The 12,884-nt window shown below is 29.5% G+C and overlaps 3 protein-coding genes across 3 annotated transcripts; 1 reads left to right on the top strand and 2 right to left on the bottom strand.

Moving 5' to 3' along the window:
* Window positions 1–34: 34 nt before the first annotated feature.
* LOC103580277 (protein Pixie) lies at window positions 35–3,444 on the bottom strand. Its single transcript, XM_008561969.3, has 4 exons — window positions 3,334–3,444; window positions 2,806–3,032; window positions 338–1,903; window positions 35–255 (listed from the first exon to the last, which is right to left on the bottom strand). The coding sequence occupies exons 2-4, from the start codon at window positions 3,016–3,018 to the stop codon at window positions 208–210; spliced, it is 1,827 nt and encodes a 608-aa protein (XP_008560191.2). The 5' UTR covers window positions 3,019–3,032; window positions 3,334–3,444; the 3' UTR covers window positions 35–207.
* A 106-nt stretch (window positions 3,445–3,550) lies between these two features.
* LOC103580276 (RING finger protein 37) lies at window positions 3,551–6,121 on the top strand. Its single transcript, XM_008561968.2, has 2 exons — window positions 3,551–4,591; window positions 5,104–6,121. Exons 1-2 carry the CDS (start codon window positions 3,990–3,992, stop codon window positions 5,966–5,968), a joined length of 1,467 nt encoding a protein of 488 aa, XP_008560190.1. The 5' UTR covers window positions 3,551–3,989; the 3' UTR covers window positions 5,969–6,121.
* Window positions 6,122–8,050: 1,929 nt separating this feature from the next.
* LOC128668776 (putative ankyrin repeat protein RF_0381) lies at window positions 8,051–10,204 on the bottom strand. The gene has a single exon (XM_053742459.1). The coding sequence runs from the start codon at window positions 9,818–9,820 to the stop codon at window positions 8,051–8,053; it is 1,770 nt and encodes a 589-aa protein (XP_053598434.1). The 5' UTR covers window positions 9,821–10,204.
* Between the last annotated feature and the right edge of the window lie 2,680 nt (window positions 10,205–12,884).

Raw genomic sequence — 12,884 nt, 5'->3', positions numbered from 1 at the left:
CGATAAGGGGATTTTTATTAAAGATACTTTTAAATAATTACTATTATTTTAAATTGATTATTTTTTTATATTCAAATTATTACAATTCATGATCTTGTTACTCGTAGTAATTCATTGTTATCATTATCATTATTAATTATATGATTAATTATCATTTTTAATATTCCAAGTTTACCATAATGATTATTATAAATTATTATTCTTACTCTATTCTTCCAGGAAGAAATATTGCCCCGCTCTTTTTTGATCGAGGTCCTGTTTTATGAAACAAAAAAAATTATCAGTAAATTTATTGATAACGAAAATTAATTTAATTTAAAAAAAAAAAAATTCTTACTTTGACCGACTGGTTCTTGTTAATACGCGGTCTGAAATTATTGGGATCCCTCCTGAATGTGATTCCTAGCAGCTCCAGAAACTTGTTCATTCCGTTGAGCAAAGACTGTGGGCAGTGAGCGGTTGTGTTCATTGAGGGTACGCCGGAGAAGACGATCACCCGATCAGCGAGATAAGTTGCCATTATAAAGTCGTGCTCAACAACGAATCCAGTTTTTTTCGCATGCAAAATAAACCGTTTTATGACTTTAGCAGCAACTAAACGTTGCTCGGAGTCTAAGTAAGCCGACGGCTCATCAATCAAATAAACGTCAGCTGGTTTACCCAGACACAGGGCCAGAGCAACACGTTGAAGTTCACCACCAGACAAGTTCTGTACCTCTTGGTCCATGATGTCATCAATCTTCAGCGGCTTCATGACGTCAGTTATAAACTGGGGATGAATGTAAGCGTCACGTATTTTTTCGTGCAGTAACTGTCTAACGATTCCTTGAGACTTGGGACTGATTTTCTGCGGCTTGTAACTGATATGTAACATTGGAATATTACCCGATCCATCATCAGGTGGTAGATTACCTGCCAACATTCTTATGAATGTTGTTTTACCGGTACCATTTTCCCCAAGCAAAACCAAAATTTCCGAATCCGTAAATTGTCCTTTTTCGACATTCAATTCAAATGATCCCATTGTTTTTTTCATCGCTGGATACTCGTAGTGATTCATACGTTTTATTTCTTCTTCATTAGCACTCTCAGCCACTTTAAATACAAGGGATTCTTCACGGAAACGTAAATTTTCAGTTGGTACGAAACCATCAAGGAAGATATTTATACCTTCTCGAACACTGAAGGGCATAGTGACAACTCCGTAAGCACCAGGTACCCCGTACAGACAGCAAATAAAGTCTGACAGATAGTCAAGTACTGAAAGGTCGTGTTCTACGACAATAATAAATTTGTCTGGATGTATAAGCGATCTAATAGTAACGGCAGCATTCAGACGTTGTTTAACGTCCAAGTAAGACGATGGCTCGTCAAACATAAATATGTCACCATTCTGTATGCAGACCATGGCGCAAGCGAACCTCTGGAGCTCACCACCAGACAGTGCCTCAATACCACGGTCACGTATGTGCAATAAATCCAACATTTTGCAGATCTCCTCTTGCTTACCGCACTCGTCTTTTTTATCTAGCAGCTGCTGAACTGTTCCCTTGACCGCTTTCGGAATCTGGTCAACGTACTGAGGCTTTATTAACGCTTTGAGATCATCCTCCAGGATCTTAGTAAAATAATTTTGCAACTCGCTACCCCGGAAGTAGCTCAGAATCTCTGTCCAGTCTGGAGGATCAGTAAATCTCCCTAAATTGGGCTTCTGTTTGCCGGCTAAAATTTTTAACGCTGTTGATTTACCGATTCCGTTGGTACCAACTAGCCCTAAAACTTCACCAGGTCTCGGGATCGGGAGTCTGTGCAACTTGAATGAATTTTTCGAATATCTGTGCGTTGTTTCCTTCTCCAAATTACTTGGCAAGTTAATTATTGAAATAGCTTCAAAGGGACATTTCTTTTGAAAAAGAAAAAAAAAAAAATGATCGTAATATTAAACTATTGACATATTGGTAGTATTTAAGATCCAATTCTTGAATAATAAAGCTATGATAAGAGATAACTATATCGTATTACAATATAGTGTTACACGCTATATTACGATACAACAACAACGTTTGCTTGACTTACTTGTTAAACAAAGTTTTTATATTACGTTTTACGTAATTGTATAATCACATATTTAATATGAGTTTGACTAACTATTGTCGACAAATTAGTAATGATAATGATACATTTAACATACATTGTTTAACTTATGCTGAGCTTAAGGGAAGAAAGAAGTCTGAGATACAAAAAAAAAAAAGAGGATATTTTTGTGATTTTTTTTTTTTTTTTTTTTTTTTTTGGGTACCTTTATTATAAAAATTCTTAAAATTTGTGACATTATTAAATTCAAATCCAAGACAAACTTATGTACTAAAGAAATCTTTTTGGTTTTTTTTATTTCAGATGAGGCAGTCATGAGTTATCCTGCCTACGGCATGGAGACTTTTTTGAGTTAACTCGTCTCTCCCCACCACCACTGGCTTATTTTTCGATACTTTTTTATGAAAATTTAGCAGAAAATTCTTAGAATGATGCTTAATAATGTCATAAATTTTAAGAATTTTAATAACAAAGATACTCTGAAAAAAATATTGTCTTTTTTTGTATCTCAGACCCGTTTCCCCGTTAACAATTATAACATCTGCTAAGCTTCAGTTGAAGAGCCTGAAGAATCTGAAAAATAAACAGCAAAACCTCGCGAATTTGAATGTTAGTTGATTAGAACATTCTTCTAATCCCAGTTACCTCTCATCTTACCTTTAGTATTAAACTATTGGTTTATTAAATAAATAAAAGATGCTGCAAATTTACCTTGACGCAAATACCACACCCGATACACAATTCTTCAGAAATTGATGCTATTTTAGTATTCGGAGTCACTTCAATACATAGTTTACCCATACGTACAACTGGACACGATCGTTTACACTCTTGTCTGCATCGTTTAGGTTTACATTTATCTGAATTGACAATTGCGATTCTTGTCAGCTTGTCTGTCTCTTCCATCGACTTTTTCGGAGGCATGGTGACTGATCGTTCTGGAAATAATATATATATATATATTTGTTTTTTTTTCTTCAAATAATTATTCAAATTATTGTCTTTTTTAAAATTTAAAAAAATTACTAAATTAACAAGCGGTAAATATCGATGAGATTTAAATATAATATTTATTGTAAAATAGTTTTAGGTTAAAAAATGTTAGCAGATGGTGACCGTAACCTAAATTTAAAAACCCGTAAGTATGCAACAAAGATATTTAAATTTAAAAGTAAATAAATTTGAATGATAATTAAATTATTAGTGGTAATCATTAAAAATTTTTGTTTAATTGTTTACCTGTAGTTAATAAAAAGTAAAAACTGGTAAAAACGTGGACAAATTTACACGGATGTGGGGAACTGGTTGCAACACGCGCACAGATCAGCACCAACACACCAACATTTTTTTTATTCTTATAGAATTTTAGCATTAGTATTTTCGTATTATCATTAGTTGATAAAATAGTACTAGTTCATAATAATAATAGTAATAACAATAATAATAATAATAAATTGACAGATGATTCTGAAATTATTGTGAGTGACAATTGTCGTTTTTTAAATTTCTAAATAAATAAATAAAATGTAACTAGGATAAAAATTAAAAATTGCGTATTTAAATATTTGAAAAGTAAGTGCGGATTTTTTAAAATTTCATTGTAATTAATTTATTTTTGTATAATGTGTCTCATGTCTGCTACATTACATTCACAAATTTGTAGACAATTAGAAATTTTTTAATTTTTTGACAGCTAATCAATTACAAGAAAAAAAAGCTAAAAGTACGCAGGTGTAAAAAATTAAAAAAAGTTACAAGTGTGATTTTTAAAAAAATTTATTGTAGAAAATTATTAGACGTCGACTAACTTCAGTGTCATAATAATATGATAGTTTTTTTAAAATTTATTACAACACATGTGTAATTTTCATACATTGTAAATAATTTAAAACAAAATGCTAATTAATTTGTGTAATAATTATTTAAATACTAAAGTAAAGTGTGATAAGCCAAGCTGTGATGATTATGACGTTGATAATTTACTAGCTGTCAATGACAAAGGTTTTTTGGTTTACTCATGTATAAAACCACCAATAAACATTGATTTTAATTTTGTAAACAATATAAAATTAAATCACATAATTATTTGGCCAGCAATTGGTGAGCAAAAGTCTACTGGTTTCAAATTGACAGTGAATTCTAGAATTAATTGTCCAAACCAACTGGCTGTTGGGTTCCTGAACCCCAGTGACAGTGGAATAATATTTTGCTGTAATTACGTTGATGTAAATGAATTAAAAAATACTTATAGTAATTTTTCTATAAAATATATCAGCAGTTATAGTCATAAATTTGTAACTTGTATGGATAATTTGAAATTGACAATTATAAAGACTCAAAAATCTGTGGCTGCTGTAAAAAGAATTGAAATATGGGGTCATGTAAGTCCTGGTACTAAAATACATGATCTGTGGATTAATTACAGTAATAATTGTCGAAAAAATATTTCACTGCAAGTAAATCATTGTGTTATTGAGAAAGCAGAGGAAGCACAGTCGTAAGTAATATTTAAATTTAAATATTTAACTTCATAGTATCTGTTATTTATAAATTATTATGATTACTGTCAATAATTTTGGTAATTATTTAGAAGTGGGGGAAAAAAAAATATAAGAATATTAATTTTTTCCTTAATTTTATATGACGTTTAAGACAAACAATACTTTATAAACTTTAGAATACAACAATATGACAATTTCGATAAAAAAATATCAAAAAAGTTTTTTTTTTATACTTTCAAATTAAAAAAACTAATTGAAATAATTATTTTTCGATATATTTTTTTTTGATAATCCTCCGTAAAATAAAAAAATTTAACAAAAAAAACTTTTAAAAATGTTGATTTTTCGATTTTTTACAAGTAAAATTAGGGAGAGCCCCACTTGTAAATAATTACCATAACTTTGTCTAATTTTTTGATATGTCACAATAACTTAAATTTAATTTTTACTGTTATTATAAATTTTTTGAATAGAAATTAATGCATTTATATTTTTATATAAATTTTAGGAGCAAAAAAAATTCACTAGAAATACCAGAAGAATTTATGGATCCTATAACCTGCAGCTTGATGATCCAGCCGATAATTTTGCCATGTGGAAAAATAATCGACTATAGTACTTTAGAAAATTATGGAAAAAATGAAGCACTCTGGGGACGACAACTGAGTGATCCATTTACTGGAGTACGTCTCAGTAATGACTTCCGTCCGATTTACGCTCAAGCGTTAAAATGTCGGATTGATAAATTTATTACCGATAATCATTATCACAGCGAATTCAATAATGTTCCTCGTCTTCTGGGTCCTCATAGACAATCTAGTACTGATGTAGATCTGAAAAGCATCTCCGGTGATGCCAGTGATCGACTGGAAACACCTAAAATCAATTTGCTGCCTAAAAATAATGACCTGCAAGTAAAAAATATAAAATCCAGCCACCGGATCCCTATAATTGCTAATTACTCGAAGGCAAGTTATTTTGTGTCAAAAGCAAGAGTTAGGAGACCAAATAAATTAAAAGGGTTAGCTAACAACTCTAGTTTAATTAATAAGGACCTTAATTCAGTGGAAAATACAGAATCAAGTGAATCGGTGTTGAGTCTTGATGACAACTTGAGGGATAGTTTGAAGTCTTTGTTTTCAAATTTAAAAAACTTTGATCAAGTTAAAGATACAACGAATCCTGGTGATAATTTAGTATGTGAGTGTTGTAGAAATAATAATATCAAAGATAATTGTCGATATAAATTACCTTGCGGTCATATTATTTGTCGCAGCGCTCTATTGTCAAGTAAAAATGATAATTTGTTTAGTTGTAATGGGTGCAACGTCAGTTGCAAGACTAATGATATCGTTAAGGTGCATCTTAGTTAATATTAAATTGTTTGTAATATATTTTTATATTTTAAAATAAATAAAATAATCACATTAATTTATAAATTTTTATCTTTCCCCAAAAAGTAGGGAAGTTATTGTTTTCAGTCTGATTTTCAAAAATTTAAAAGTTGTTTTAAATAGTATATTGTTGGTCTGTTCGGATTCTCCGCTCGACGCACGGGGGCGCTTGCACTGTCACTACGAGACAGGTTGGAGTCACGGGACTACGGTCCGTATATACATATGTATAAATATATTTAAAATAATTCATTAATTATATATTTTTTGTTGTTTCATTTCTATTGGTGTGTTCGGACTCGCCACCCAGGGTACTTTGATGCTTTTTTCGCACACGAAATTAATATTAACTTCTATTAATTAATGATCGATTTGAAATACTAAGATTTGTTTCACTTAAATTTCGCTTTAATCAATACACTGATAATTAATATATTTTTTTTTTTTAATTGGTAATTCACTTTCTTTTTACTAATTAAATTTAATTATGAATTTAAACTTTCCCGGGTATATTGCAAGCGCCCCAGTGCGCCGAGCGGAGAATCCAAACAAACCATGTGTGACAAAATAGATGTTTAGTAAATTTATCGGATTAAATTTATGAAAACAATTTTGCTACGTCTCTGCTGACAGACTGACACATGTATCACAATTACAAAGACATCCGACATACCAGATGATATCGAAAGTTACCAGCGCCTCTCTTCTCTGTCGTGTCAACGTATGTGGTGGTATTAAATCAACAGTAACCAGTTTAGTATGCAATATCACTTGTCAATATTCATATATTCAACTATTGACAAATAATTGTTAATTCCTACTATGCTGCACACACACATGCACACACGCAATTCAACTCTGAATACATATCAGAGATTCAATGCTACCTAGGACTCAGATCATCGGTTGTTTACTAAATTTTTTTTTCAACTGGTTAATAATTATCTGATTACTGTTAATTTGTTTTTTATTTTTTTGTAAATAATATAAATGAAAAAAAAAAAAAAAAAATTAAATAGTAAATGTTATCGTTGATGTGCGAGAGATGTATTGATGAATAAACGTAAATCATGAATGAATGGAGAATAGAAAATTCAAACCTAGTGATATCTATAGATAAATTATCGTTTTTTATTACTTGTTTTCTAGTTTATCGGCGGCTTTGTTTTAATTTAAAGTTTTTGAATATTCCTCGATAGAAAAAAAGGAGAGTAATTTAATGGCAGCGATAAATATTTAAATTAAAATGTATTTATTGAGTTATTCAAAAAAATTAGTTATGTATTTTAAATTGCTGATAATTAATTAAATATTAATTTAATGACTGGAGTAATGTGGACCCTAATACCACAATTTGCTTAGTAAAAGTTTACTTTACAAAAGTTCCCTTAAATTTTTTGTCAAATGTCTGTCAACTTTAGGTTTTTCCGTTTTTGATGACAATTTGTATACAACTTGCTATACAATGTGACGTAAATTTACTACCCGAATTAAAATACAAATTCACTTAAAAAATTGTATATAAATTGTCGTCAAAAACGGAAAAGTCTGAAGTTGACGAACATTCAATGAAAAATTCAAGGAAACTTTTATTAGGGTTTTTTTTTTTTCTATTACAAAAAGTTACCTTTAAATTGAGGAGAAATTAACCGCAATTTTTTTTTTCCAACTTGCTGTCAAATTGTCGGCAAATTCGGACAGCCAATTATGGTAATTTCAATTGTCAAATTACTGTCAATTTTAAGCCAAAGTGGCTAATAAGGTATTTTAAAATTTTTGAATATTTCTGGTTTACTTAACATCACATGACAGTTCTTATTTATACATTTTTGATTACTATTGTTAATTAATTTTATCGATAAAAAATATATGAGACAAAGCCTGTCAGATTTGACTTTATGAATTGTGTTTAATCTTAAAATTAAATGAGTTGAGATTTTGGATTGTATATTGAATATAATGTATTTATATTTATTTATTTTTATATCTATAATATAACAAAAAGGATAAGGAATAGAAATAAAGAAACCATTTCTTTTATTGTTTTTTTTTTTTTTTTATTTACTTAAAAACATCAGATTTAGCTTTTAATTTAATATAATCCAAATATGTAACAATTTTTTCGCAACAGTCATATGGTAGTACATTTTTAAATAAAGAATAAACAAACTTATTATGTATTTCCAGTGATAAGCCATTGTTAACCGCATATTGTATCCTATTTTTTAGAATATTGAAGTATATAAAATATTTTTCTTTGTAATCATCTATACGTAACGCTCTAAAATCTTCATTTAATCCAAACCTTATTAATTGGTACGAATTTGCAGTAAGAATATGATAAAAAGTAATATAACTATCACCAATTTTTTCACGTTTTAAATCATGCACAATTCCTTGAAATTTTTTTTTTATTTGTTCAATTCTATCCTCATGTTCTTCTTTTGTGATTTTAAGATTAAATGGACTTTCAGTCAAGATTTGATAACTTATCTCGGTTTCTTTCGGGAAACCTATAGAATATTTCGAATATCTATCTGCTATCAAGTCGTAAAAAAGTTCTTTACATTCGAGCTTGCGCTTTGTGATATATTCTGTGTCATTGGCAATCTCTGGAGTTTGATCGATAAGATCTTCATTAAAAAGAGCAAGAAAGACTGGATAGTTATCTATATAAAAGAAATTGAAATCGGTGTGATACAGAAGATAGTTAACTATTTCTCTATACCCGAACAAAATAAAGTAAAAGAGAAGACTATAGTCATTATCTGATACCTTGCTGCTAGCTCCTGCATCAATTAGTAATTTTATGATTTCTAATTTTTTATCTTTTAAACTATACTGTGATTTACAATAATATATATTTATACCGTCTTGGTTTTTAATAACTTTTCTTATTACTATCTTTTTACAGTCATCAAAATCGTAGTTTACAAGAGCTCCGTTTTTTAATAAGAACTTAACCATTTGAATATTATGGTCTACTACAGCATCTGACAATGGAGATGAACCAATATTGCTTAAAATATTTACATCTGCTCCATATGCCAATAATAATTTTACCATAGGTATAGAATAACGAGTAACTGCGTGGTGTAATAAAGTTAAATCGTCTTCCCCGTATCGTATTGTAGCTTCTTCTACCCTCGTATATCCTCGAGCATTGAAGCCCATTATAAAACCTTTGATTTGAAAATGATCCAAATGAAATCGTTTGTTAACAGCCATACTTGCGCCATAGTCCAATAACAATTGAGTCATTTTTAAATGAAGAGAACCAACCGAAATATGAATCGGATGAATATCATTGTTTGTTGGATTAACAGAAGCCTTATGTTTTAGTAATAATTTCGCATATTTAAGATTTCTCGATTCGCAAGCGAAGTGTAGGGGCGTAAATCCAACATAATAAGGTCCTGGACATCTTGCATTCACATCTGCACCATTACGTAGAAGATAATCCATAATCTTGAGATATCCATGTTTAGTTGCAATGTGAAGAGGAGTCATCCCATTTCTAATGCTTACATTTACATCAGCACCTTTACTCACAAGTATTTTAACAACTTTAAGCTGTCCCAATCGAACAGCATCGTGAAGCAGGGTGTTCGAAGAACGATCCAATTTTTTATGTCTTATTTTAATGCAATTTTTAGCCAATAACTCAGCCGCCTTTACACGTTTGCGCCTCACTGCCATTTTGAGAATATTATATTCACCGCGCAGAATAGAAAGTTGTAACACTTTACTTGATTTCAATAATTTTTTAAACTTTTTAGTATCACTTTCAAAAATTGCAGACATCAAGTGACCTTTTGTAATCGACGACATTTCGATCAATACCTTTTTGATTGTTATTGGATCGAAATAAAAATTCAAATAATTTCTTTTACCAAGTGTGGACGATAGAGTTATCACTTAGTTAAAATTTTATTTTTTAGCTTTTCGGTAATTTAACAAGCTTTGTATTTATTTAAAAATCACTTTATTTAAAAGACGTATAACTTTTAAAAAAACGCACTAGATCAATAACTTGAATTCTTTTAATCTTATGACACAACAACAAATTAAATACTTTCAACGTAATGTTTATGAAAGACGTATTTAATTACACAAGTTCGTTGCTTTACAGTAACTAAGCACTCTGTATTTCAAAAATCACTTATGCGGAAGACGTCCGACTTTTAAATGAACTGTGATAAGTGTGGTCAGAAATTCTGAGCGGCGCTCAGACTTGAGCTTTTAACTTAAAAGTATTGTGGTCCCAATAAGAGAATAGATTTCGGAAGCTATCCCCACTACCGAACATTTATGAAGTGCGCATGCGTCCAGAAAAGTGGGAGAACATATCGCGTTACTAAAACCATAAGGGCGTATCTCAAAATATACGCCCTTTTGGTTCTGCAGAACCAAAAGGGCGTATAAAAAAACTTTTTTGCTTCAATCAATGTAAAAATGTTGACAACATTAGAATCTATTGAAAAAACGAAAGAAATTTTTTTTTTGTTTTACGCCTTTTTGGTTTTAAGAAAAAATTTTTTTAAAATCATAAGGGCGTATCCTGTTTTTTCGATTTATTATCAATTATAGGTAAGAGTAAGAAAAAAAATTGCCAGCGTAATAAAAATTATCACTCCACAATTTAATTTATATGAACAAATATTTATTTAAGTGAAACAACAAATAAAAAATAGAGAAAAAATAAATTCATCAGGGTATTAGTCCTATACCATCTCCATCGTCAGAATCATCTGTACCTAAGAGTATGAAAAAAATTTTTTTTATTTTTTTTTAGAACATAACTTGACAATAATAAAAAAATTTATAAACTATTACCATCGCTGAAAATTAATCTTTAATAATATTGATAATATTTTTGTGGGACGGTGCCTGATGCACAAAAATGATTTAGGTCATTGAACTTGCTTTGATATATTGGTATTCTAGAACCATAACAATTCTCAAGAACAACGGTAATTGATTTTTGAAAATAAAAAGAAAAAAAAAAAAACAGGAAACAGAAAATGAAACTTTGATTGAAAAATGAAAAAATGCACCTTTGAAAAATTGAACAATCTAAATGTGCATTTTTTTAATTTGATTAAATTAAATTTCACAGCACTCATAGAATTTAGAATTTTTTCGTTCCCGAATTATACATATTTTTTACATTAATTGTTGAATTAAAAAAATTGTGACAAACTTAAGATTCGATCAAAATTAAATAAAGAAATTTGGTTTTTCATTCAAATAAATATTTGTTCAGATAAATTAAGTTGTGGAGTGATAATTCTTATTACCCTTGCAATTTTTTTTCTTACTCTGACCCATAATTAATAATAAACCGAAAAAATAGGATACGCCCTTATGACTTTAAAAAAATTTTTGCTTAAAACCAAAAGGGCATAAAACAAAAAAATTTTTTTTTTCGTTTTTTCCATAGATTTTAATGTTTTCAATATTTTTACATTGATTGGAGCAAAAAAAAAAAATTTTATACGCCCTTTTGGTTCTGCAGAACCAAAAGGGCGTATATTTTGAGATACGCCCTTTTGGTTTTAGTAACGCGATATAACATGTAAGACATCCAGAGTGGAAGGAAAAACTGACTTCACCCGAAGTCTAATTTCTTGTTGGGGTGATAATATCTAATGTGTATGTATTATTTTTTTTAACTTCTTTGAATTCAAAATTGCGAGCTCCTTAAAACATCATAGTAAGTTCACACTGGTCTTATTTGGAAAATCAGAAAAAAGAACTCTTTGAGAACTCTTTTTAAAGACGTTTTACTGAGTTCGCTAAGTGGTTCATTTTACATCTTGAAAACTTCTAAAAGATTTCCTTAAGATGTTCCCAGATAGCAAAATGACGTCTTAATGAGTTCTGAATGAGTTCCTATGTATGATTTGGACTTCTCATTCACATCTTAAAGAAGTCTTTAGAAACTGACGTCTTATTTATCGAGTCTTCAAGAACTCTTAATTAAGAGTTCTTAAACATGACACCTTTAAGAAGTCGTTATAAGATTTCTTGAGGACGCCTTCAAAAAGAGAGGCTTTATCTCATATATTTTTTATCAATAAAATTAGCAACAGTAATCCAAAATATATAAATAAAAACTGTCATGCGATGTTACTTAAACAAGGGATATTCAAAAATTTGAAAGTAAAACAAAGCCGCCGATAAGCTAGATAACAAATAACTAAAATCGATAACTTATTTATAATTGTCTTTAGGTTTAAATTTTTCATTCGCCATCCCAAATAGCTACACGGAGAAAACGAGTCTCGAAAATATAGTAATAATTACAATATTTTAGTAAAATTTACTAACAGAAATGAATAAATACATTTCATTTTGTAATTATTCCAAAACGTTTAGTAAAATTTACAGTTCAGTAATTATTACAATATGCAGATTTTAAAAATTCCTATACGTAATAGATTTTTTACTATCATGATTGAATTTTTTTTAAACAGAGTTGTAAATTTTATTACATTAATTTTTAATAAATACAATACAACGGAAAGTATATTTTACAAAGCAATATAGTAAATATTACATTTCTGAGATTTGATAAATTATTGAACGGAATATAAATTTTGCTATTCATGAAATAAAATTTACTACGTGTATTATGAATTTTATTATGCGCATAAGAAATACTACTAAGTACATAGTATACAAAAATTACTAAACGTTTAGTAATTTTGTACTATGTTGAAACCATATCGTTGTAACCCGGCGTGCGCTCCACTCAGTTCTGCCCAAACGGCTTTGGAATAGTGTGTACTGTTAACCTGTCTTCAGGAAGCATAACCTATAAAATTGTATAGTGATTATTTGAGTGAAGGTGAAATATATATGCATAAGCTTGTGATTAAGAAAAGTGAAA

The sequence above is a fragment of the Microplitis demolitor genome, chromosome 10, assembly GCF_026212275.2.
Source record: "Microplitis demolitor isolate Queensland-Clemson2020A chromosome 10, iyMicDemo2.1a, whole genome shotgun sequence".
NCBI lineage: Eukaryota > Metazoa > Arthropoda > Insecta > Hymenoptera > Braconidae > Microplitis > Microplitis demolitor.
Note: the sequence above shows the minus strand (reverse complement) of the source record. Positions and strands in the feature narration are given on the sequence as shown.